The sequence below is a fragment of the Mesoplodon bidens genome, assembly GCF_964165515.1.
Source record: "Mesoplodon bidens genome assembly, chromosome: 11".
NCBI lineage: Eukaryota > Metazoa > Chordata > Mammalia > Artiodactyla > Ziphiidae > Mesoplodon > Mesoplodon bidens.
In genome coordinates this window covers 59,075,542-59,100,830 of record NC_138167.1, presented here as the reverse complement: position 1 = coordinate 59,100,830, position 25,289 = coordinate 59,075,542, and the positions used below count along the sequence as shown (strand labels likewise).

The following is a 25,289-nucleotide window of genomic DNA, read 5'->3' as shown; positions in this document are numbered from 1 at the left end:
TGAAGGGAAAGCAGGTTTTCTCCACCATCACTGTCATCCTTCGGGGGTCAATTCCTGCACATCCAGAAAGGCAGATGGGAGCGAGGGCTTGGCAGGTCTCTGGTGAGTCGGCAGGGAGCACCTCGCCTCTCGGCCCCTCTTGCAGCTCAGGAAGGACGTGGAGCCCGGTCCTGACGGTTGAGGCCCAGGAACACAGCTCGGCTCCCTGCCCCACCCCCTCCTGCCAGCCCCCAGCCCCTTGGCCCTGGCTCATCCTGCATCCCCAGGGCCCAGTAATGGTCTAAAAGTCAGATGAACTCACTTCAGATTGAAATGAGTGTCTTTGAAAAAGCAGGGTCATAGTTTGGTTCCAAGTCGGGTTCTCTTCGGTGGTTCTGGCCCCGGGGAATCTGGCTGGTCTTGGAGTCATGTCTGGTCTCCACGTCTCGGGGGAGCCCAGGGGTGGGGAACACCCTTCAGAGCACAGGACCGCTCCCCCAAACATCCACCTTGCCCCGGGCAGAAGCCCTGGGTTCAAGCCACCCAACGGGAGGGGGCAGACAGCCCTTCAGGGACATCGTGGCCCAAACGGCCCCTCCTCCCATCACCTGCCAGGGACATTTTTGGTCACCAGGGGTGTCACTGCTAACAGTGATGCTGGGTCACGAGACTGAGAACTGGGCCAGGAGTGTCCCAGACGTGCAGAGCAGGGGTGGCCCCTACTCACAAGGGATGGTCTGGACTGGCCCCGCGTGGACACCACGCCCCATCCAGGAGATCGCCCACCACGACCCGGTGACTCGTCTGGGCTCCAGGTGCCTGGGGGTCCGGCGTGGGGATGGGGGCAGGAGCCTGCGAGGCCGACCCAGGGTCTTCTCTGTGCTGCTGACACAGCAGATGCCAGATTCTCTAATAGGGGCTCAGCTGGCAGAACGGCACTGGGCTCGTTCTAGCTGAGGGAGGCTGCTGTCCAGTGCCTGTCTCCAGGCCGTGGCTCTGACCAGCACAGGGTGCCATGCGGGCTGGAGTGGGCGAGGTCTGGGGCGCACGGGGCCTGGAGGCAAGGATCTGCCTGGTTTTCTGGCATCTCTGGCGCAGGCCAGCGGGGCGCAGGCTGCTCCACCCGCGGAGCGGAGCGATGCTGGCGTGTCTTTTATTGACTTCTGCGAAGTCGTAAACTGCAGCATAATTACCCCGTGTTCACAGAGTTGTGCTAACAGCGTTCCAGTCCAGCTCGGGCCAGGCCCCGGGGCCGCGGAGACCCTCCAGCCACGCTCACCTCATTCACAGACACATCTGCCGGGTAATTGACAGGGAGCCATCTGGACAGGCCAGGCGCTTCGTGAGGGTCGTTTCGGGGCAGCACTTGCTGCCTCAGGGAGAACAATAGAAGCGTTCTGTCCCCTTTACTGTCGCTCCGTGAACGCCCGGGCATCAGTGAAGGAGCCGGGCCCTGGGCCCGTGCGAAACCCTGCCCTGAACCTCTCCCGGGGTCCAGCGCCCAGGAAGGAGCAGAAAGTGCCGTCTGCTGGGGTGGCGGCTCTCGGCTCCTTGCTGTTCAACCTGAAGCCAGGCAGCCAGGCCCGAGGGTCAGCTTCCCCCTCGCTGAGAGGATGAGGCGCCACAGGGCGGCAGTCTGTGGGAGGGGTCGGGGAGGACGGGAGCCCTGCGGCATCCGGGGCCTGCGCTCGCCTTCAGGGACATCCGGGGAGGGTCCGCACCCCGCTTTGCTCCCCGACAGGGCTCCCGGAGGCTCAGCCCCTCCTGAAGGTCAGGTGAGCCCAGCTGCTGTGGATGAGACCTGCCAGGGTGCCCTTGGCGACCTCTGGGGTCTTGGCTCCTCTGCCGCCAGGGCGGGGGTGAAGCCGCAGCCTCAGGCGCCTGGCAGGTGGGCACCCAGCACAGATGTGTGGCTCCCGGTGGGGGCAGCAGCATCCCGACACCAGTCCCCCTTCTGGGCGGGGCTGGCCATCCCCCCACCCGCTGCGTTTCCAGGAAGGAGCTGGCCTGGAAAGGCCGCCTAGACAGGCAGGGAGCCCTCCAGGACCCAGACGTGGGGTCCCTGTTCCTCTGATGCCCCCAACAAAACCCAGAGTGGGGGGCCGTGTGGGCTGCGTTGACTGGCCAGCTGTCCCCGGGCTCCCTTGCCTGGCACTATCCTTGCGGCCACGCCGGGACCCTGAGCCGTGCGGTCAGACAAAGCTCCGCAGGTCAGAGCCCCTTACGGCCTCGTTACCCAGCCCTGCCCGGCTCCTCGGAGCTGCGTTCACCGCACGGTGAATGGACTGGACTCTGTGCAGGGACCAGGTGACAGTCGCTCTCACGGGACCCGAGCCTCTTTCCCGCTCCCACAGTGAGAGGCCCCAGGGAAATCTCACAGCTTCAGGCTTTCCTGGCGTGTGGTGGAGATGTCACAGAGCACGTGGTGACGTGTAGAGGGACAGTGGCCGGCGCTCCGAGCCTGGGTACAGCCTCTCCGCTCCCAGCACTGTGTGCCAGCCTGGGGGCGGTTGCACCTAGGGGTGTGTGGTAGATCCCTCTCTGGAGCCCTCACCCTGTGCTGGGTGCTGGCAGAGCCTGGCGAGTTCTCTGGTCAGGAGGGGCCTGGGCACCCACTACTGGGGGATCTGCCCTGGCTTGGTGGCCAGTACGGGGTTGGCTGCAGTGGTGAATCTGCTCCCCCTGTGACCACAGCAGAGAGGACAGGGCCTCTGGGATGCTGGCCGCGCAGCTCCAGGCAGAGGTGGGCCTGGGTGGAGTCACCGACTGGGATTCTGGAGGCCTGGGTTGGTTCTGCAGAGCAGGGGGGCCTTGACTGACAAGGCTGGTGACCCCGCCTGGGCCCTGCAGGCTCGCAGGGGAGCACGGAGTGGAGGGGTTGGGGTCTGCCTGGCTCAGCGTGCAGACCAGGGGACAGAGGACGAGGACCCGCCTGAGGCGCCCGGGGTCCCTGATGGCAAGACCAGGCTGCTGTGGTCCAGGCTTGGATGGTCCCCTCCAGATGGAGAGGTCACAGGGCCTCCCGGGCGGAGCTGTCCAGCCCTGACCCTGCAGGCCTCGCCCCTCTGTGGAGTCTGGGGAGGCACCGGGACCGTGCTGACTTGGGGGGTGATGTGCGTGGCCACCAGCATCCTCACTGGCCCTGTCACTCCCAGCTAGAGGAAGAGGACTGAAAGGTGCGGTGGCCCGGTGCACCCCAACAGGTGTCCTTTCAGCGGGGGCCTGAGGGCATGAGTGGGGAGGGGCCCTTGTGGACCCGAGCGGGGGAGGGGGCACAGCCCAGGGTAGCCGGGCTCTGACAGCAGGTACCAGGGAGGACAGGTCAGGGGCCCAGGGATGGCGGGTGATGCCAGGCAGGTGGAGGGGCAGTGCTGGGCCTGTGTGTCCTGAGGGATCTGTCCCCGTCCAGCCTTCTCCAGGGCGAAGCACAGCCCCACAAGGTCACACACAACCCCAGTCCCCTCTGCCCTCTGCAAGCCTGGCCTGGGCCGCCTCTAATGACCCTCCCCTCCCCAGACTGAGGGCCCAGAACCGGCCACAAACAGCTGCTCCTCGCGGGAGGTGTCTGTCTCCCCAGGTGCTGGTGGCAGAGGGTGTTTCAGGGGCTCTTGATCCGTCCCTGCGTTTCCATTTTGAAGCTCAGTTGGCAGCCGGCTCTGAAACCTCACATCTCAAGGATGAGCGTCCCGCCTCTGGGCACTGTCCTCCGTGGGTTGATGGCAGTGGCAGTGACAGCAGGAGGGGGTCCCCGACTGCCACGTGGTGGCTTCTGCTAGCTCAGGTCACCTGGCATCTCTGCGGCCCACCCTGCAGCCTTCTCTGTGCAGCCTGGGTGAGCCTGGGGAGGAGGGGAGAGGGGCGCTCGGCCAAGGGGGCCGGACACTGATTTGATGTTAAGGCTGCAGTGGAGCCGCTGCAGGGAACTTAACTAGAGAGGCTTTGATCTCGGTTCCAAGAGACCCTGGAAAGCCTGCTCCATTGCCATAATCACAGCCATTATTCTTTTCCTTTTTATCACAGTTCCTTCCACCTGCTCTTATCCAGATGAAAAAGCCAGGCTCTCAGAGAGCCCAGGCGAGCCTCTCAGAAGGGCCTGCCGGGCGGGCGTCTCTAAGCAGAGGCCTCTCGCTGAGCTGGTGGCCACAAGCGGACTCTCTCCTCTCTCCCCCGCGCTTTCCTGGGCCCCTTCCCACGTCTGCAGACTTACAGGAGGCTGCGGGACGAGCCAGGCAGTGGGCAGGGGCTCTGGGCATCCGTGGCAGCCAGCAGTAGGCTCCAGAGGGGGTACCCGGCCATGGCAGGGGGTTGCCCCCTCCCCCTCTCCTCCCAGCTCATCCTACTTCTGGGCTTGGGAGGAGGATGTGGCCCGGGTGGGAGGACGGGACAGCCCAGGGTAGAAGAGGGCGTGGCCGTGGACAGGAATGGCGGTGACAGGGCAGGAGCAGGCTGGGACCGGCCAGCTGGGTTCTGGGAGGTTTGCATGAGAAGATCTGTGACTTTGCTGGGCAGGCCATAATTCTGTTTCACAGTCGTGACGTTGGGGACAGCCATAGGCTAACTTACGGAGCAGGATGAGTTCAAAGGCTTGATTTTAAGTTGGGAGAATGCGGGTGCCGTGCTCTGAGCCGTGAGGATCATCTGTCTGCGAAGGTGGCCTGTCCCTCAATTATCCCAAGTTCAGCTCCCCTCCCTGATCCCTCCAGACAGGTTGCCCGTGAAGCATCACCAGGCAGGGTCGCTGCTGGGGGGACCTCGACTCTAGGGACCCAGTCCTACCGCCCAAAAGGTCAGGGACAGCGCCACAGCTTAACAGGTCGGGCCACTGCCTCGTCGAGGCCCGAGCCGCAGAGTGGCCTGGGCTGGTCCCCTGTGCCGGGCCACGGGAGGGGCCCTTCTGTGAGGCGCCGGTTTCCCTTGATTTCTTTGTCTCCCTCACACCCCCAGCCCATGCAGAGATCATCCTTGGCTGGTCCCCACACCCTTCCACAGGGACCTGGACTTGGGGACAGGCCACACGTGTTTAAGTGGAAGTTGAACAGTGATCCAGAATGCCATGCTCGGCTTTCACCACAAACTTGATTTCAGTGTAACTCAAATGTCGAGACTGTGATGCTCCATCCGATTGTAAGGTGTTCTTTTCTGGTCTTTTCAACCCTCACGCTAATGTCTATCTAATTAGGGGTGAAACTGAACATGGGTCTCTTAGTTTGAGAGTCCAGGGTCCCGGCAGTTAGCTTCCGTTTGAAAGTGGCTCTCGCTTTGTCCAGGAGAGGCGGGCTGTGGATTAGGAAGCCGGAGTTTCTGCTCTCCGCACTGCCTCCTGCTGACGTCGGGACCCTGCCCCCCCCATCACCCCCAGGCTGGAGACGGAGGGCCGTGGCCTGTGGTTTTGGGATAGGACTAGTGCGGGTGGGGGCTGGAGCCGGGTTCCAAGGGCAGCAGGAGAGAGGCGTGCTGGGCTGGGGCAGTGGGCAGTGGCGCCCATCCCCTGATGTGAGTCGAGCTGGTCGCTGTCCACTCAGAGTCCCAGCTGGGAGGTGGGGGGCTCGTGGCTGAGGGGCAGGTGAAGAAAGCCCTTTGCAAACGGGAGCTGCAGGTGCAGGTGCAGCTGCAGCCTTCTTGCAGGGTCCCTGGGGTGTCTGCGCTCAACCTGCCCTGAAGTCCTTCTAAGGAAGTGGGGGCGGGGCTCCACGGGGGGTGTCCTGAGCACGTTTGGGCGAGCGCTCCTGACCGCAGAGACACAGAGCCGGGCGTGGGGGATCTCCCAGCCTCCCCACTCCCTCCGGGGCCTTCAGCCTGGGAGCTGCTCCTGCCACCCCTCCCCCCGTCCACCTCCCCTTTACCTTGTCTCTTGGCCTCGGGCCAAACTGGCTGGTGAGTTTAACCCACAGTAAAGGCAGTAAGGATAGTCATCTCCTTGGATGACTCAGAGTCTGCGTGTGCCTCACCAGAGCTCTGTTTTCATCCAGTGCTGTTTAAATCCATGGTAGAGAGCCTGAGGTGAGGGGCCCCTCCCACCACCGTCTCCAACCAGCGGCAGTGACAGTGGCATCCACAGTACTGCCCACTCCCCGCTGTCACCAGGGCCCCCTCCCACCGTTACCCCTAGTGATTCCTTAACTCTTCCCTCCTCCCGATGGCGCTAATAGTATTTTCTCATTGTGTAACACTTTGGCAATGAGCCAAGTGCAGATTCGGGGACGTGCGTCCTGAGGATGCCCGTTCGGGGTGACCATGGACGAAGTGGTGGCCCGAGAACATGGTGAGGCTGCTGACCTGTGAGCACCACGAGAATGCAGCACAAGGGGGCCCTCCCTGCGTGCAGAAAGGAAACCCCGCACCGCGGAGGGACGCGTCCCGGAGCGTGAGAGGCCATCCACACCACGATTTCCAGTGGCCAAGGCCACATCCCCGTGTGCCAGGCGGGGCTCTCCGTGTTCCCTGGTTTGTCGCGGCGACACGCGGTGACGCGCCGACTGCTGGCGTCTTCCTCTCCCGCCTAGGCAGACCCCTACAGGTCCACTCCGAGGGCGAAGGCAGGTGGCCTTTTAGGGTCTCGGCGCTGAGTGCCCCTCGCCCCACACAGGTCCCACCGAGGGCTGTGTGCTCCTCGGTCGCTGGCGGGACTGGTGGGACTGGAGAGTCTTCCCCGTCCTCACTGGTGTCTGATTTCTCCTGCGAGGAGCCGCCTGCCCCCGGCCTCTCCGGGGGGAGGAGTTTCCGTGCCCGTCTTACGGGAGGAGGCGTCTACCGAGGCGGGGGGCCAGCCCAGGACGAACCCAGCAGCCCTCTGCAGCCCCGGGGGCGTGGGAACGGAAGCTCCCAGCTCAGGAGCGCGACAGCTCCATGTCCTGTGCGTGTCTGTGAGGTTCAGGACGTCACCCCAAATCAAAGCAGCAAGCAGGCCCTGTCGGTAGGACCTGGTCCCTCGAGGGAGAGGGGTGGGGAGCAGTCTTACACCCAGTGTCCCAGGAAGTCGTGTTGAGGCCAGTGGGGAGAGGTTTGCTGGATGGGTTTAGGTGCCGGCCACTTGGCTCCAGACTTGGGACACCCCGCCACCCCTGCTCCATCCCCCCAGCTGGCAGCCCTCCATGTACTCAGGACACACGTGGAAATGCCGTCTGAGACCTTCTCGAGGCCAGTGGGCCACCCCCCTGCCCAGAAAACATGGGCCCCTGCCTACCCCGGGGGCGATTTGAGTGTGTCTACCACGTGGACCCACTGGATCTCTTGGATGTGTGGCCATCACTGGTGTGGCCTCGCCTGCAGGAACAGCAGGGCCAGTCCAGGCTGGACCACGGGGCCACGGGAGGAGGAAGAAGCTCAAGGTCATTTAGGCTGGTGGGTTACAATATCCTGGTTAAAAGCAATTGTACACAGCAGCCGGGAACACACAACTGCCATCCTGTGCTGTGTCCCCCCGACCAAGTCCTGCAGCCCCTGGGCTCCTGTCCTGAAAGCTGACCGGTGGTGGCTCACAGCCAGGGGTGCAGGAATCAGCAGCGAAGGGCGTGCGGGACTTTCTGGGAGACGGGAGACTCCGCGGGTCAGGGGGAGTGGGTTTGCCTGGGTGGGCGCCTGGAGGACTCACGGCCCGCGCGCTCACAGCGGGCGCGTCTTACAGCATGTGTACTGCGCCTGGGACTTGACTTTACAAAGTGCCGTCCTTGGGTTTCGCAAGGATTGGCAGGTCCTGACGCAGGATTTCATAACCGCGCACCTCACCGCCCTCTGTGTCCCGCAGGACGAAGCCTGCTCGTCTCATTCAGAGGCGTCCTGGGGGTCCTCGGCTGGGAGCAGCTTGTTCTGGACCCAGAGGTGATGAGGATGAGGGTTTGATTTAGGTCACTGCTATTGTCATGAGTTCTCCTTGAGCTTTAACTGAAACCTGCTTCCCTGAAACCACTAACCATCGCCCGTCTCCCAAAGGGCCCTGTGAGGCCCAGGACACTCACGGCAAGGCCCTGACCCACGCTGGCCATGGGGCACGTGCAGATGCTAAATGCACCCCCAGAATTGCCAGACGCTCCATTCTGTGGGAGACAGATGCCTGCAGCCCTTCCGACCAGAGTGCAGGTCCCCTGGTTACACATGCGGTGTGGTGCCCCAGGCCCAGCCAGAGACGAGCCAGGGCCCCCGGCTCCTCCCACCACAAGCTCCACAGGCCTTGTGGCTCCCACCTCCTGGTCCCCGTGTGGGTTTCCATGTCCCCACCTACATGGCCTGGACCCTCCCCGAGGGCAGAGCCACCTTCTCATATGGGTCTTTCCCTCCTGTTGGGGACCTGCCCGGGCCCACGTCTTCCTAGTCACGCGTGTGCCTGGTGGTGACCCAGCCTGTGGTCAGCTCCAGGCCCCGTGCCGGTCTCAGGCCCTGCTGGCCTCCTCGGCTGCCCAGGTTTTGTTCTCATCCAGGCACAGGGCTGACACTCGTGATTGCTAAATGCCATCCTCTCTGAGTGTCTGTCACAGTCTTCTGAACCTTTATTATGTCAGACATCCTCCCAGATTGAAGTCAGCAGACTGGATTAAATGGCCGTGGTGCCTTCCCGGTAACGGGGCGGGGGCTGCCTGAGGGCCAGGCCCAGCTGAGTCGCCCCAGGGCCTCTTCCCACCCAGGAGGCCACGGGGCACCGGTGCCCAGAGCCGTCCTTTGGTATCCCATCCATCTGGAGCCGGGGCCCTGGACCGCGCCCTCCTGAAACCTACACCCAGGTTACAGACCGTTCTCTTCACTGAGAAATGACGCCTGAGCAGGAGTTTGGACCCCCTCAGCCCTTCCAGTGACTGGGCTTGGGGTCTGGCTGGTGGCCGCCCTGGTTTGGGGACCGTGCTGAGGATGCTGAGGTGCTGCTATCCGGCCATCCTGCCTGGTCCAGCTCAGGGAATAAATGAAACTTGGCAAAGCTTGACTCAGCCAAAACGTAGCAGCAGGGACTATATGCCCTTGAGTACTCAGGCTGCAGTGGCCCTCCGCTCACAGCCTGCTGGGTCCCGGGGACCGGGAGGCCCCCAAGGGCTGGGTGCGTGTTCCACAGAAACTTTCCACAGGGTCCCTTCCCCGAGCCCCAGGCCCCCAGTCAGGATCTCTTGGGCATGGGAGCAACCTCTGAGCTGCTTGTGGAAAATCTGTAGAAACAGGGACGGTGGTGGTACCTACCTTGATGGGGGAGCGTCGAGGACGTGGTGTGGCCCCCCCACCAAGTCTGGTCTGGCCCCTTAGGGACCAGTGCTGTCGCTGGGGGCAGCTCTGCACTCCTAGCCTCTGGGGCTGCGTGGATGGTAGGAGCCCCCGGCCCCTGGTCCTGGGGCACATTCAGCGTCCTGGATCACTAAGGCACCGAGGCAGTGAGCCCCTGGGGGTCCTCTCCCAAGCCGGGCCCCCCTCCTCGGGCTCAGCCACCACCAGCCGAGCAGGAATGGCACGCGCCCTCCCCCATCCCAGCAGCAGGGACGGGGCCCTGCAGATCCCAGCCCTGCGGGTCACGGTACGTCTGAACGCCCAGCTGGGCAAGGCTGCCTCCTAATGGGTGGCCAGGATGGGGGTGAGAGGTGACGGACCTGACCTCTCCTGGGGGGGGTGTTTGCTGCTCTCCCGCGGGACCCCCAGCTGCAGGCAGAGGTGACAGCGTCCAGGGGGAGTGTGGCCAGCTGTTAACATGGAATGACGTTCCCTCGAGCGTCAGGGGACAGAATCGGGCCACAGGACTGGGGGTTTGTGCGACCACCCACATGCACCCTGACCTCCGCCGTCTAGTGAGAAGCTGCAGGTCTGTCTCGGGGGGAAAGTGAGCATCTCTTTCTTTTTTTACACGTCTCTCTACGGCATCTGGCTTTTGTTAAATGCTTATGGCGCCGCCTTTCTCCTAAGAAGACTCCCTGGAGTTCTGTTTCTTTCCGTCTTCACGGCAGCTGCCCATCACCCCTCAGGCACACGCGTGTGCACGCATGGGCACTCTCCTCCCTGGGCCCCGGCAGGGCCTGTGGGTCCAGGCGCCAGGCTGGGCTGGGGGAGCAGCTGTGGGGAGGCCCGGCCCGTGTCCCCCCTGCAGAGGAGGACGTGGTCAGGTGTTGGCCGCGTGCACGGTGGCAGCAGCTGTTGGGGAAGGAATTGTGATTTCTTATTTGTTTTCTTTTTGAAGCATTTTTTTTTTCTTTCTGGTTTTAAAAGTAATGCAAGTTCTTTGTAACAAAAATACCTGGGGGAAGACAATAAGAATTATAATCCGCCCCCCACCGAAGAAAACGCCGACCACGTCTTGTGTGTTGGTGTGCGTGCCTGTGTGTGTGACACGGAGCGAGAGCAGAGGTGAGACAAGGGTAGGAGGGAAGGGGGACCCCAGACTCTAGAATCTTCCTGGCTACCCCCTCCCAGAGGAGGAGGGCCCACCGGGAGGCGTGTGGGGACTGGCCTGGCCCATTGCAGGCCTCCCCACTCCTCTCAGAGGCCCGTGTCCCGCGTGTGCTCCCGGCTGTAACTGAGGTGCTGTCCCAGACCCTGGGGTCCCTGGTTCCTTGAGCTTCAGGAGCAGGGGATGAAGGGTGGGCACAGCGGGACCTGGGGAGGGTCATTCCTGGGGGCAGTCGGCTCCCAGGGGGTCCTGGCCGGCCTTCAGCCAGGTGCATGGGTCAGGCCCTGTGGCTGAGATACCCATCGTCACGAAGCCGCTGGCCTGGTCACAGGACACCAGGGCTGAAGTGCGAGGCGGTGACATTTTCACAATAAACCAGAAATCTGAGTGTAACAGAGAGGTTTCCAAGTGCAGGGTAGGCGCCTGCCTAGACCTGGCTTGAGAAGACCCCCAGAGTGCCACAGGGGGTGTCCAGGACCTCAGCCCCACTTAAGGTGGCCAGTGTGGTCCTCTGGGGGCCCAGGGCCAGCTGGCTGCCTGTCCTCCCCCCTGCCCTGTGCCCCACACTGGGATGCAGGTTGAATGAGGTGCTGTGGGTTCCTGGGCAGCTGGGTGGGGGGCCTGGAAGCTCCAGGTCAGGTGTGGGCAGACAGGGAGGGACCAGTGCCTTGGAGGAGGGCGCCGCTGAGTCCATGGCAAGTCCGGTGAGTTCCGAGCACGTGGTCAAGTTCTAAGTACTGTGAGCGACAAGGTACCACCCGTATGTTAACTGTGCAGCCCGAGTTCACTGTCGGCCCCCAGAGCAGAACCGACAGCGTGGGCAGGAGGGCCGGGCAGTCTTCTCCTCGACACCAGGCGACCTCACGGTGCGGGTGGACCACCCCTCTCATACCTGAACTCTGTGTTCAGCTGTGTGACCTACGGGGAGAGCCACCTGGTGTCTCGGGACGCCGCCTCTTCCGAGCTCCCCGAGCACCTCTTGAGCCTGTATTCTGAGCCCCTGTGCTGATGCGCTGCCACCCTATCCCTGTCCCCTTGCCCTTCACCTGGGCTGCTTGCCTCCAGGAGCCCTGGACCTGCCCATGGGAGCCGTTCACGTACTGCCGTTTGCCAGCATTGTCAGAGGCGCGGGGCGCCTGAACTGAGGACAGCGCGGTGGAGCCCGGGGACGAGGCAGCCGGGGATGGGAGCGTTTATCCGTGAGGTCCTCCAGGGGTCGGGGACAACATCCGAGACCCAGCCCAGCCCGGGAAGGATGGTCACGGCACAGGGCGAGGACCACGTGATGGCCCTTGGATGAAATCCCGGGAGGAGACCCGAGTCTGCAGACAGCCAGCCCCCAACACGGAATTGAGGGCTGGAGACCCCAGAAGGGGTGGCCAGGGCAGCCGAGGAAACGCGGTGTGGAGGGATGGAGAGGGGCCGGGCTGGGCACCCAGGCTGTCAGCTGGTAATAAATTCATAAACCGGGACCCACGGTGTCCTGAAGGCACACGGAGCCATGCGTGGCCTGTGCCCATGCACCCCAGTGCTGGCTCGTTCCCTGGTAGGCTTTTCCACACTCTCAGACAGAGGTTGGTTTTCTTCCTTTCATAGATTGATGGTGTCCCCAAAAGATACATTCAGGTCCTAACCCTGTTACCTGTGACAATGGCCTTATTTGGAAATAGCGTCTTTGCAGCTGCAGTCAAGTTAAGATGAAGTCATTAAGTGAACCCTAATCAACATGCCCAGTGACCTTGTGAGAAGAGGAGAGACACCAGGAGGTCTGTGACGATGGGACTGATGTGGCTGCAAGGCGAGAAACGGCCACCAGGACCCACGAGAGGCAGGAAGGTCCCCCCCTCCACCACGGCCACCCTGAGAGAACCGGCCCTGCCGAGGCTTCGATTTCAGACTTGCAGCCACCAGGCTACGGGTGAAAATTCTGGGGGTTAGGCCCCCAGTCTGTGACGCCTCTTTACAGCAGCCCCTGGGCACTGGCTACTGTCCAGGACACCTGCTGTCAGCCGCATCTCCACATGGGTGCACATGCAGAGGAACTGGGGGGCCCTTGTCGGCCTTGTCCTTCCCTACCCCAGTGCCACTGGTCCATGGGGCGTGGTCCAGAATCGTGGCATCTGGGGGGATGGCGGCGTTAGGCTGACGGCTACCGTGTGAGAGGTGCACTGGACGTAGAAGCCCTCTCAGTCCCCCGGCGGGGACCTTGCCCGGCCACCCCCTTACAAACGAGGGTCCAGGCTCCGGAGGCGCAATGTGCCTGGGTCAGGGGTTTCCCATGGCTGGTCGGTCAGTTGCTTTGTTAGTTACTGACCAGGGCTCAGGTTCTGAGGAGACAGGCCTCTGCTGGCCACTGACGTCAGCCAAAGGTGTCTGGGGTCAGGGTGGGTGGCAGCGAGGACTGGGAGCGCCACAGCAGCCCCACGGCAACACGCAGAGCTTAAAATAACAGCCGAGACAGAACCCACGCAGCTGCCTGACCGCACGCCGCAGAGTTGGACCAGCCCACAAGTCTCAGCATCTTTGCCGTGAGCTCCTGGACCCCTTCAGATGCACGGTTGCCCGTAATCACGTCTGTCTTTGAGGCTCTAACCACTGTTGTCACCAGAAACGCACACCTCATTATCCACGACACTCTTCCCTCTGCTGCATTTGTTTATCTACTTATTTATTTACGCGTCTGTTTGTTTATTTTTGCCTGGTTCTTAGCGCAGGATATAATTTTGCGTGTAATTAGTTAGTGCACGTTCAAATCACAGACAAAGCCTTCAGGGAGGTGGCGCTGGGGTGTTGGCCATGGAACAGGCTCCGCTCAGCAAGGGGAGGGGGGCTCCCAGCAGGTCTAGGAAGAGGGCCCCGGGGCCCACATCCTTCCTCCCACACCTGTGTGACCCACACAGGTGAGCCGTCCATGACGGGCTCTGGGCGGCTGGCCTGGGGTCCCTGTGCACAGCTCCCTTCAGGCCCTGGACCGGGCATGTCTGGTACCCACTGAAGACACCCCGTTGCCTCTTGGGTCGGTCACACCCAGACGTGGCTTCCCTCGGGTCAAGGTGGCCTGGGCAGCTCTGGGCTGATGAAGCCGGTGGCTGCTCCATGCACTTTATCCTGCCAGCCTGGCCCCAGGCCAGGCTGGGCACCCAGAGGTGACATCAGTGACAAAAAGGCAGGGCAGTCCTATGCAGTGAGCCACCTGGAGGACCCGGGGGCTGCCTGGAGGAGGGGTCCAGGGGTGGCAGCAGTGTATGAAGAAGGACACCCAGGGCTGAAGCAACGGCTGCCTGGGAGCCCCAGGGAGCTGCCAGCTTTTCTTCTGTGGGGTGGACACTGCCACCCTCCTCCCCTGCATGTGGGGACCGTCTCCTGGGTGTCACCTCCTCGTTGTTCCCTTGTTTGGAGCTGCAGCATGCACCCCCATCCTCTCTCCCTGCCGACCCCCTGCATAGCGGTGGGCTGGGATCTGTACGGGGCCGTATCCTCGAGCTGGGAGGGACCTTCAGGGGCAGAGTACCGTCCGCTTTCTCACACTGTGGTCCCAGGGCCCAACGCAGAGGGCGGCATACAGTGGTGCTTATTGTTTACTGAGGGAAGGAAAGTGAGGCAGTGAGTGGATGCCCCAGTGGAGGCTGTGGCCGTGTGGCCACACCGAGGGGCCACCCGGTGTCACCAAGAGGTCTAGGCTCACAGCTCGGGGATGACCGGGGGGGGGCACCAGCCAGGCCCGGGGAGGACCTGCAGCCTCCCTGGGGCCAGTGGCCAGGCTTCCCTCGTCGGCACCCTCCGTCCAGCGCCGGCACTGCCTGTCTGGTCAGTGTTACTCTTCAGAGCATCTTGGTTTACGGACAGGCGTGTCCCTCTGCTGGGATGCTGGCCCCCTCAGTTCCTCAGAGCAGTGGGTGCCCTCCCTGGATTTAGGAGTCACATGGTGGGGGGTGAGGAAGCCAGTGAACCCCATGGAGTCGCCACCTGCAAACGAGACGGGTCTCTTCTCGGCAGGTTGGGCCGGTCCAGACACAGACCAGCCTGGCCTCCCATTGCGGAGCCCTGTGCAGCTCAGGTCCTGACTCGTGACCCTCCCCCTGTGACTCAGCCCTTCATTTCCAGGCATGGCTGAGATGGGGCACGTTTAACATCCTGTCACCCAGGCAAGGCTGCCAAAACCATGCTGTACAAGCGTGGAGGTCGCTGGCCTGACCCGGTGCACTGGCTTTTACAGGGCGGGTCTGACAGCGTCGTCTGGGGGTTCAGATGTCCCTCTGGGTCCCTCTGCAGATGGGTGCCAGGTGGGCACTCGGTGTGGTGCCGGGACGGCTGGTCTCCAGGCGCATCCACTCAGCCCCATCTGCGCCTCTCTTGCAGGTCAGCTGGCCGCCGGCACCTGTGAGATTGTGACGCTGGACCGCGACAGCAGCCAGCCGCGGAGGACAATCGCCCGGCAGACAGCTCGCTGTGCGTGCAGGAAGGGGCAGATCGCGGGCACCACCAGAGCCAGGCCCGCCTGCGTGGACGGTAAGAGCCCCGGCCCGGGCGGCCATCGGGGGCCACAGGAGGCTGCGTGCCCAGGGTCCACGAGATGCCCCCAGCCCCCAGGACATTCCGCCAAGGCGCCCTGCTCGCTGGGCAAGGCCTCGGGCTGCACGGGGCTGCCACCCCTGGAGGTGCCGGTTGTGCCCCTGAGGGCTGCGTGCTGGCCGTGGGCGTGGAGTGCAGGCTGGCGGGGAGCCAGAGGGTATTTCTTGGCCAGTCGGGCTTGCTGCGGGCAGAGGGGGTGGAGGCGGTGCCACCAGCGAGATGGCCCTGATGCCCGTGTGGTCTCTGTCTGAGGTGCCAGCGGGGCTCGTTACCCTGCGGGTCTGGCAGGTGGCAGGTGGCAGGTGCCCCAGGCTTCGTGACGTGCAGCAGGGCCGCCACAGGCTCCCAGGACAGCCGACGCGATGCGCCTGTTGGGTAGGCTGGTGGCACCACTGAGTCTGAGCCGGCTGGGGGACGAGACACGTCTTGTTAACATTCTCTCTGAGTTAATGCTCAGGCACCGTGTGGGAGGTGGTACCTCTGGGGACCGTCCTCAGAAACAGACCCACAAAGCGGGGAGGAGTCCCCGCAGCTTCCGTCAGGGCACCGACGTGGGCGCGTCCCCTGGTGCAGGAGACACCGCGGGTGCTCTTCAGGGGACTTGGGCATCCCAAGGCTGGACGCAGCGGGGCCCAGCAGGGGTCTGGGGCGGGGCCAGCGGTCGAGCTGGGGAGGCGGCGTTGGAGCTGGGCCGGAGCCCTACCCAGCCCCAGGACTAGAGCAGGGGGGACACCCCTTTTCTGGGCGGCCTGGGGACTCCCGTGGGCCTGGCTGGCAGCTGCCTGTGTTGGTCCAGGCTCCTTGGGGTCGATGGCCCCATGCAGGGGTGTGGGGTGGCTGGAGGAGACGCGGTCACCGCGGTCAAGGTGGAGGGTCCAGGGTATCAGCCGGTCCATCCCGTGGGGGCAGCAGGGATGCACAGGGTCACCCAGAGCTGGACTTGGACCCTGGCTCTTCTGGTCGGTCCCTCCCCTCCCCTACAGCCTCTGCACGGGCTCTGGGGGCCCAGCTCCCTGGTTCAACCTGTTGCCTCCGCCCGGGAGGCCCACCGACTCCCCTGCTCTGACCTAGGACGTGGTGGGGAACCACCTTGCCTGCTGCAGGCGGTGCTGGCGAAGGTCACGGGAGAGGTGACAGGCGTGCTGAGCACAGGGCTGGGGCATCGTGAACTCCCGGCCACTCTGGGAGGCTCACCAGCCATGCGGGTAGGGCTGCATCAGAAGCGAGGACACATCATCCCCGAAGGGGAGGCTTTCTGACAAGCCGGGTGGGTCCCAGTGCAGCCCCCAAAGGGAGAAAGGCCCCCAAGGAAGGGCCCCTCGGGGATGGGGCTGATTCAGGGGCCCGGGTCAGTGTCACCAGTGAGCCTGTCCAAGACTGTCTGGGGACCTGACCGGGGCAGTGAGTCTGCTCGGGGCCCGGGACCTGGAGCTCTGGCCCCACATGGCCTCCAGCAGGACAGGGAAGGAGTCGGGGACGGGCCTGGGCTCTTGGCCCGAGGGAGCAGGCCCGGCCCTCACCACTCCAGACCCTGACGTCCTGTGCACCTTTGGGGCTGAGCTGGCTGCGGGAGCCTCACCCATGGAGCCTGGGGTGCCCAGAAGCACCCTGGAGGTGCACAGGGCTCCGGAACCACCCAGCCGCCCCCAGAACCCGCCTTGCTTCCCTCAGGCCCCTTGGCCACGTGCCACCTGCCTTGTGCTGCCAGCCCAGAAGGGCTCTCTGGGAATGTCGGGGGCACCTGGGAGGTGGTGGGAAAGGACTGTGCCTTGTGGGGGGCTGGAGGCTAGTGGAAGGATGCTGAGGCAGCTGGTGCCTTCTGAGGATCTGGAACAAGGAAGCACTCGTGCTGGCGTCAGTTTTGTTTCTCAGAAGCTGTTGTCTGTCCTTGTTAAGAGCATCTAGCCATCGGCATCCCACGGACGGGGTGTGATTGAACAGCCAGATGTCTACGCGCATCGCTAACATCCTTGCCTTTGGGGACCATCCTCAGAAACAATCACAGACAGTCTTTACAGAGAGGAAAGACCTAGCTACTCCGAGGCCGCTCCACTGACCCTAGACTCTGTCTGCCCAGTGGGTCGCCGGTGGACCTCCTTGACCCCCAGTGAGCTGGGCTAAGCCACCGCATCCCTATCTGCAGCTCCTGTAACTAGAAGCAGCTAGAGCGCCTTCGGCTGACATTGATGGATTCTTCCCAGACTGGAGGGAGGGAGGGGGAGGTGCGGGCCCGCTCCCCTCCCCTCTGGTCATTAGCTCTGGGAGCCTTCGGGAGAGTCAGGTCAGAACTGATTACTAATTGAATCTGGGTCTGCTCATCCGAAACCGCGTTCTCTCCCCTCTCCCGTGAGCCTCCCCGTGCCTCAGGAGCTGGGTCCCAGAGACCCAAATTAAAACCCGGCCGTTTTCAAGGGAGGCCACACAAATCAGTTAGCTGGCATCTTTTGCACAGTGGGCATTTCCAGGCTGCCATCTAATTTAATTTTTGAGTTTCTATTTTCTTGCTCTGTGCACATAATGTTTCCTCAAGTGTGAATTGTGCCTGCTAAAGAGAAAACTTGGGCTGCATGGGGTTGGTTGGAATTCCGTATGAACGGGGCTTAAATTGGGATGGTTTGTGCTGACCCTGTCATGTCTGGTAAATACGTGGGCTTGAAATACTAGAGCCCAGCTGCATCTGTTCACATGTTTATTCATTTATTTATTAACTTATCGTTCATTCATTTGCCCACTGACTCATTCATTGGATCAAATAAGGTGTTTGCTCCTGGGTGGAGGAGAGCTGGAAGGGGAGATTGACTCTTAGGGTACCTAGTACCTAGAACATGCAGTGCTGGGGGGCTAGGGTCCAGACTGTGAGGCAGGGGCTGGGGGACCCCAGAGTACAGCCGTCACTTCCTGTCCAGGACCTTAACAAAGTTGCATCTTCAAGGGAGCATTTGAGCAGGGTACCAAAGAATGAATAGGAGCTCACCAAGAAAATATATCTTTGTAAAAGGAGGGGGCTGGTGGTGAGAGGGGAGCTCCTGGCCGTGTTTCTGGGTAAACTGCCACCCCCCCCCACCAGCCTGGACCCTAACCCTAACCTGCCTAGGGTCTTTCCAACTCATGGAACCATCAGAGAAAGAGTTTCTCAAACAAACCCCACTATCCCTGCAAGGCTCCACGTCCTTACACACAAATACAGAACGGCACCTATCCTCGGGGCTGCCGCTGGTCGTGGATACCTCGGTTAAAAGCCTCCTCCGCCGGCACTGCTGCTCTGGAAGGCTCTGAGGGCCCCTCTCCACCGGTGGAAATGCGCGTGGTCCCAAAGCCCCTGTAGCACCGCTGAGAGGACTGAGGCCCAGTCCCCAAGCCACGCCCCGCCCAGTGCACAGCAGGTCACACACAGGCAGCTCCACTCTCCCTGAAGTGGCCTCTTTCTTTATAAAGGTAGACTCTTCCTCCCATCAGCTGAATTCTCATGAAACTCTCTTGGAAGAGAACCAAGTAAAGAAAGCAGCGTGGTGCCCAGGGGCCGGGCACGGGCAGTCGGGCGGGAGAAGAGAGGGTTGTTTCTGGAGCAGCACTGCCCCAGCCATGGTGGGGGGGTGGGGGTGAGGGCAGGAGTCTTAGGCCGGGCCCGGCAGGGTTCCTGGGAGCCATGGGGTGTGGTGGGCAGGCGGAGTTCCGCACAGGCCTGTTGTGAGGGCCGCTGCAGCCCTGAGGAGGAGGTTGTAGTCTAGGCTGGCACAGTCCAGTCTGGAGAGGGTCCTCCCTGTGTATGGCCTGCCAGCCTCTCCAAAGTCCCTGCCAGGACTGCCTGGCTGATGCTGTTGACCACTGGCACCTGCTGGGAGCTGGCCTGTCTTCTAGCCAACATGCCTTTGTATTCCTGAGCAGGGAACAAATGCATCCAGGTCTCATGCCTGAACATTAGGGTCAGATCTTGTAATATACCTTTCCTTTCCAGGGGAGCCTGGGATGCAAACAGGGCCCAGGGTGTTGGGTGGAAAGCCATGGCCCCAGGCCTCCTGGGTTCTCACCAGCTGTGTGCACAGATTGGATAGCAGCTGGGCATCATCACACTCTTCTTAGAGTGAGAGGAGGTATGATGCTCAGAGGCCCTCTCTGAACTGATGTACCAACCTAGGGAACCACCTGTCCCCCATTTACATTCTTCCCAGCCATGTATGAGACATGCGTGTTCCAGACATGGCCTTTGAGGGATTCTGCTGAGGAAGCTGGAGCAGGGATGGCTGTTTGAGAGGGGTCTGTGTGCAGATGGCTGCTATGGTCTGAGATGAGCCTGGGTCCCCGCCAGGGAGGAAGTGAAAACCCAGAAGAGGCACCTCATTAGTAGATGCAAGGAGTTGAGGGTGCAGAGATAAACCCTTGCATCGCATCAGCTGATCTTCATCAAGGGCGCCAAGACCAATGGGGAAGCAGTAGTCTTTTCAACAAGTGGCACTGAGACATCTGGATTTCCACGTGCAAAAGAACGAAGTTGGATCCCTGCCTCACGCCATATATATGCCAGCAACCTCAACACGGATCAGAGACCTAAATGTTAAGGGCTAAAATGATGAAACTTGTAGCAGAAGACAGGGGTAACTCTTTATGACCTTGGATTTGGCAAAGGATTCTTACATATGACACCAAAAACACAAGCAACAAGAGAAAAATAGGTAAATGGGACTTCATCAAAATGAAAAACTTCGGTGCCTCAGAAGACACCATCAAGAAAGTGAAAAGACAGCCCACAGAATGGGAGAAAATGTTTGCAAATTGTGGATCTGATAAGGGACCTTTATCTAGAATATATAAAGAACTCCTCCAACTCAAAAGTGAGAAGACAATTAACACAATTTTAAAATTGTCAAAGGATCTGAGTAGACATTTCTTCAAAGAAGATAGACGTGAATAACCAGATGCCAGCTCCCATGAGTCAGCAGGAAAATGCAAATCAAGCACACAATAAGACACTGCTTCACACCCCAAAGCGTGGCTAGAATCAAAAAGTCAGATGATAACAAGTGTTCCCGAGGGTGTGGAAACATCGGAACCCTCCTACACTGCCGGTGGGAATGTAAAAGGGAGCAGCTGTTTTGGAAAAATGATCTCGATTAAACAAGAGTTATCATCCTATGATCTAACAGTTCCACTCCGAATGGAATCCTAGGTATTCCCCAGGAGAAATGAAAAACATACATCCACTCTGTCGACTGAAAAAAACGGCACAATGTGAGGGTTGTGAGTTAAGTTTTATTTGGGGCACAGTGAGGACGATAGCCCAGGAGACAGCATCTCAGAGAGCTCTGAGGAACTGCTCCAGAGAGGCGGGGGGGAAGGTCAGTATATATGAGATTTTGGTGAAGGGGGAGTCCATGCAATCAAGCACATATTCTTTGCAGAAGGTTTCTGCATGTCACGAGGAGCAGATGTCACCTTGAAGGAATTTAGTTCTTTTCTAGATATGAGGAGATGCAAGAATTGGGCTCATAAAATCTCCTGAAAATATCTATCTGAAGACCTGTCCTGCCAGTTTTTCCCAGAGCACAGAGAGCCTCTTTCCTGACCTCCACCCTGAACTCTTTTCAAGGGGTGTGGAAAGTCAGCAGCTGCAGCGGCTCAGGATTTAATCCTAGTAGAGGTGGATGGCAAGTGCCAATTTGTAGTTGGCAACTGAAAAACTTGTCCACACACATTCACAGCAGCATCTGCCCTAACAGACAAAAGGTGGAAACAGCCCAGACGTCCAGCAGTGGACAAATGGGTAAACTGAGCGTAGTGTGTCCATATAGCAGAACGTTACTGAGCTGTAAAAAAGAACGAGGATTGACACACATTCAACGTGGATGAACCTGGAAAACGTGACACTCAGGGAAGAAGCCAGACCCAAAGGGCACATGGTATGTGATTCTCTTTACGTGGAATAGGCAGATCCAGAGAGACAGAGAGCAGATTAGTGGCTACCAGGGGCTGGGGAGCGATAGGAAGGGGAACGGGGTTTCTTTTGGGGGATGAAGAGGCCCTAAAACTGACGCAATGGATGCATGACTCTGGACGCACTGAAACCACTGAATGATGCACTTTTAAGTCATGAATTGTAAGGTGTGTGAATCAAGGTAAAGCCCTTGCCCCCCACACACATGCACAGAGCTGATGAGGTGGGTGAACTGGGAAGGCGGGGTGGGGGGGCCTTGCACGAGGCAGGGGGCGGGGGAGATGTGATGGGGGCGGGGTCGGCACTCCAATCACCCCTGAGTGGTGAGGACCAGGGGTTAGGACACGGGCTGTTCTACAGCCTGGTTGGGTTGGAGCTTAGGTTGGAGAAGGTCTGACAGGGGAGGCGAGTGTAGACCACCATTCCTTAAACTCTGATGGCAGGGCCCGGCGTCTGTTTTGTAGGATACGGTAAAAATCACATAACCGGGAAACAAAATTTCAGAGAGCATTTGAGTCGAAGTCTGCTTTGGGTTCGATCCAGCAGAGCCTGGACGGCCCCTCTGTGTCACACTGGCCTCGCTGCATAAGGAGCAGAGTGGGCCGTGGCCTCAGCAGCAGAGTCCGCAGCCCCCACCCAAGGTCCTGTGAAAGGGCAGAGAGGCTGGGACCTGGCTTTGAGGCTCAGAAGCGAAAGGGAAGGAAACATGAGGCTTTTAGATGCTGGTGAAGAGAATGAGGCAACTGAGAGGAGCGGAGAAGCTGGGAGTGGCTGGAAATTCCCAGAAGGGTGTTAGGGGTTAGGGGCCCAGGGCTGCCTCGGGGGAGGGGCAGCTCCCCGCTGTGAGGACTGGACGGAACCCGGAGGCCCATGCCTGGGTGGCCCTTAGTTCTCCATCAGGTGGGGGCCTTGGTGTTTCAGCACCCGGCTCTGCAGCCTCACCTGGATCACCCTGCTTCTCCCCAGGGCCATTGCAGCAGCGCTAGGGTGGGTGCAGAGGCAGAAGCATGAGATGAGAGGAGGGGGCCGTCACGGGCAGCACAAACCTGATGGGGGCTGAACCGGGCCGATGCGGTAGCAAAAACCCCGGAAGGCTTCCTGGAGGAGCTGAGCCCCGTGTCCCAGGGAGGTGGCCACGCCCACCTACGTTGCTCCGTGGCCCTGGTTGTGCCCTAGACTCCCAGAGTGTCCTTTAGCAGCAGACTTGAATGTGTGGTCACCCCACGTCCATGTCCAGACCCCATTCTTTGAGAGGAGAGGGGACAGGATTCAGAGTGGACAGCAGGCCTCAGTCTTTTGGGGCAAAAGCTTTTAGGTGTTTTAATACTTGGAAAAGTGAGTATGCATATTTAGAAACCTGTGTATGCCCTTTATGCAGCTGAGTGGCCTCCAGCAGTTCAGCTAAGCTCTGCGAGCCATGGGTGGAGGAGCAGCAGAGGTGTGAGTGAGGGTCCAGCCCTGCCTGGCCTCCTGCACCACCCAGTGCTTCCTTTATCTGTGTCACCCGCTCTCTGGAGTCTGCTAGACCTGCCCCCGTGGCGGGCCGAGCAGGCTTGCAGTGACTTGCAACAGTCGTGTTAAATTTTTAGAAATTTTGTGAGCTGACTGCTATATACAGCCGCTAGTAAAAAGGAAGTTATCTAACCTTACCTGTACATAAATTATATTAAAAAGAAAGATATCCACCTTAAGGCTCTAAAAAAAGAACAAGCTAAACCCAAATCAAGTAGAAGGAAGAAAATAACAAAAATTAGAATGGAAATAAATAAAACAGAGACTAGAAAAAACAGTGGACATCAACTAAACCAAAAGTTAATTATTTGAAAGATAAACAAAAATATCGAAACTTTATTTTTAACTAGACTGATCAGAGAAAGAGAGAAAAGGCTCAGATTACTAAATCAGAAACTAAAGGGAGGACCACCCTCTTTATTTTTACTATCCTTCACAGAAACACAAAGGGTATAAAGGAATACTATGAACCGCTGTGTGCCAACACATTAGGTAACTTAGATGAAATGGACACTTTCCTAGAAACACACAAACTGACTTAAGAAGAAATAGAAAGTCTGAGTAGACCCACGACCAGTCAAGACAGTGAGTTAATAATCTAATAACATCCTAGCAAGAAAAGCCTAGTACCAGATGGTTCCACTGGTGAATTCTACCAAATTTAGAGAAGAATTAATGTCAATTCTTCTCAAACTCTTCCAAACAAAACACTTCTTGACTCACGCCATGAGGCTGGGTTTACCCCAATACCAAAAGTATCAGGAAAAGACATTACAAGGAAACTGCAGACCTTATAAATACAAATGCAGAAATCCTCCACAAAACACTAACAAACTGAGTCCAGGAGAATATGAAAAGGATTGTACGTCATGACCAAGGAGGATTTATCTCAAGGGTGCAAGAGTGGATCAACATAAGAAAATCAGTAGCTGTGATATATGGTATTAATAGAATAAAGATCTAAAGTCACATGATCGTGTCAATAGTTACAGAAGAAGCATTTAACAAAATCCAACATCCCTTCAAGATAAAAACACTCAGCAAACTAGAAACAAAAGGGAACTTCTCAACATGACGGAGGGCATCTATGAAAAGCCACCAGGCAGCATCATACTCAGTGGGAAGACTGGGTGCTTTTGCCCTAAGATCAGGAGCAAGACAAGGATGTCTTCTCTGGCCACTCTATTCAGCATTGTCCTGGAAGCGTGGCCAGGGCAGCTAGGCAAGAAACGTAAATAGAAGTCATCCTGATGGGAAAGGAAGAAGTAAAGCTATCTATTCACAGATGAAGTGATCTTTTGCAAAGAAAACCTGAAGGAATCCACGTACACACTTAAAAGTAATAAAGGAGTTTGGCAAGGTTGCAGGATACAAGGTCAGTATACAAAACTCAATGGAATTTCTCCACAATGGTAGGGAACAATCTGAAAATGATCTCAAGGAAATAATTCCACTTGAAATAGCTTCAGAAAGAATGAAATACTCAAAAATAAATTTAACAGAAGTGCCAGACTCGTGCACTGAAAGCTATAAAACAGAAAGCTAATAACATCGCCTCCCTCATCTTATACATTTTAATCAGCATTTGAGGATAATCAGCGTGTAGAGAAGAAATATCTGTGCAATATCTTGGAGGAGATTCTCTCCAGGAACCAGGAGCTGATGTGCCCCAGCGTGCGGTGGGAACCCTCGTGCTCTGATTGAGGCCATTAGCAGGGACGCTCGTGACATTATTCAGAGAAGGGTGCAGGGGGCTCTGCACTGATCAGCAGGCCGCCTGCCTCTCGTCCCGCTACTGTAGCTCAGGGACATCACAAACACTCATGGTGGGGGGGGCGTGTGTGGGACCCTGTTACACAGGCTCTGCCCAGGGTCCCCTGGGAGTCCCCAGGCTCTGTCCAGGCCGATGTAGGCAGGTCCCCCTCCCTGAGATAGCTGATCCTCTGTCTCCTTCAGGAAGGAGGGCTAAGGGAGCGCTCAGCTCCGGAGCCCCCGACCCTGGGCGGAGTTTAAATTTGGAAGTTTTTCAGGACCCCAAAACAAAGCTGCGGTTGACATGGGCGTGACAGAGCTTTGTGAACAGTTCCTAAAGGCCAGCATGTGCAGGTTTACATGGTCACCAGGGCCTTGCTGGGGGCTTTAAATGAACCACTGGTTTTATTTCCACAGACGCCCATTGAGGGAAGCACTCTTATCTGCCCCCCTTTAAAGACTGGAGACTGGGCCACGTGGGGGATGGAGCTTGCTCCAAGTGGTCAGCTGCAGCCTGGAGGCCCCTGGGTTTCAATGCCCCCCAGGAAGCCACAGTGCCCTTTGGGAAACACCCAGCAGTGCTGAGAGGCCCAGACCTGGGTGCAGAATGAGAGCAGCCCAGGCTGTTGGCCTCAGCGAGAACCCCGGGGAAGACGGGACAAAAGGTCCTGACTGTGTCCTGAGATGTGCGGGGGAGTGGAGGAAGCACGAGACCCCAGGGGAGGAAACTGTGGACTCAGGCCGCGGCTACCCGGGAAGACTTCCTGTAAGAGGTGACACCAGCGCTCATCACTGGGCCACGGCTGCCCAGAGCAGGTGGGCGTCAGCGGGCAGCACACCAGGGTGCTTGCTGGCTGCTGGGCAGTGGGTACCGTCACGGGCAGAGTCTCTGAGAGCCGTGCCGAGGACACAGTGCCCGTCAGAACCCGTGGTTGAGTCCCCCTTCCTTCCTGGGCTGGCGGCTGCAGAGGAGGGAGGCAGCGGCCCCTCTCTCTCTTGTCACACCTTGCCCACGTGCACACATGCCAGCACAGGGTCACACTGGCGCTCAGCCTGGTGGCGGGGCCGTCCTTGGCCCCAGTCCATCGCCCGGCTCTGGGCCCGCAGAGGGAGATACCCCAGCCGCTGCGGTCTAGCGCTGGGGGGCCCTGCCTGGGGGTCAACCTTGTGGAGGGAGAGAGTGGGTGCAGCCCG

The 25,289-nt window shown here is 59.4% G+C and overlaps 1 protein-coding gene across 5 annotated transcripts in view; it reads left to right on the top strand.

The window, feature by feature from the left end:
* TAFA5 (TAFA chemokine like family member 5) overlaps window positions 1-25,289 on the top strand; it is a 212,025-nt gene that overhangs the window by 110,337 nt on the left and 76,399 nt on the right. For all 5 annotated transcript variants that reach the window (XM_081248788.1, XM_081248790.1, XM_081248787.1 and 2 more), the window contains exon 2: window positions 14,690-14,839. In XM_081248788.1, coding sequence (XP_081104914.1) covers window positions 14,690-14,839 — 150 coding nt within the window. The remainder of the gene's footprint in view (window positions 1-14,689; window positions 14,840-25,289) is intronic.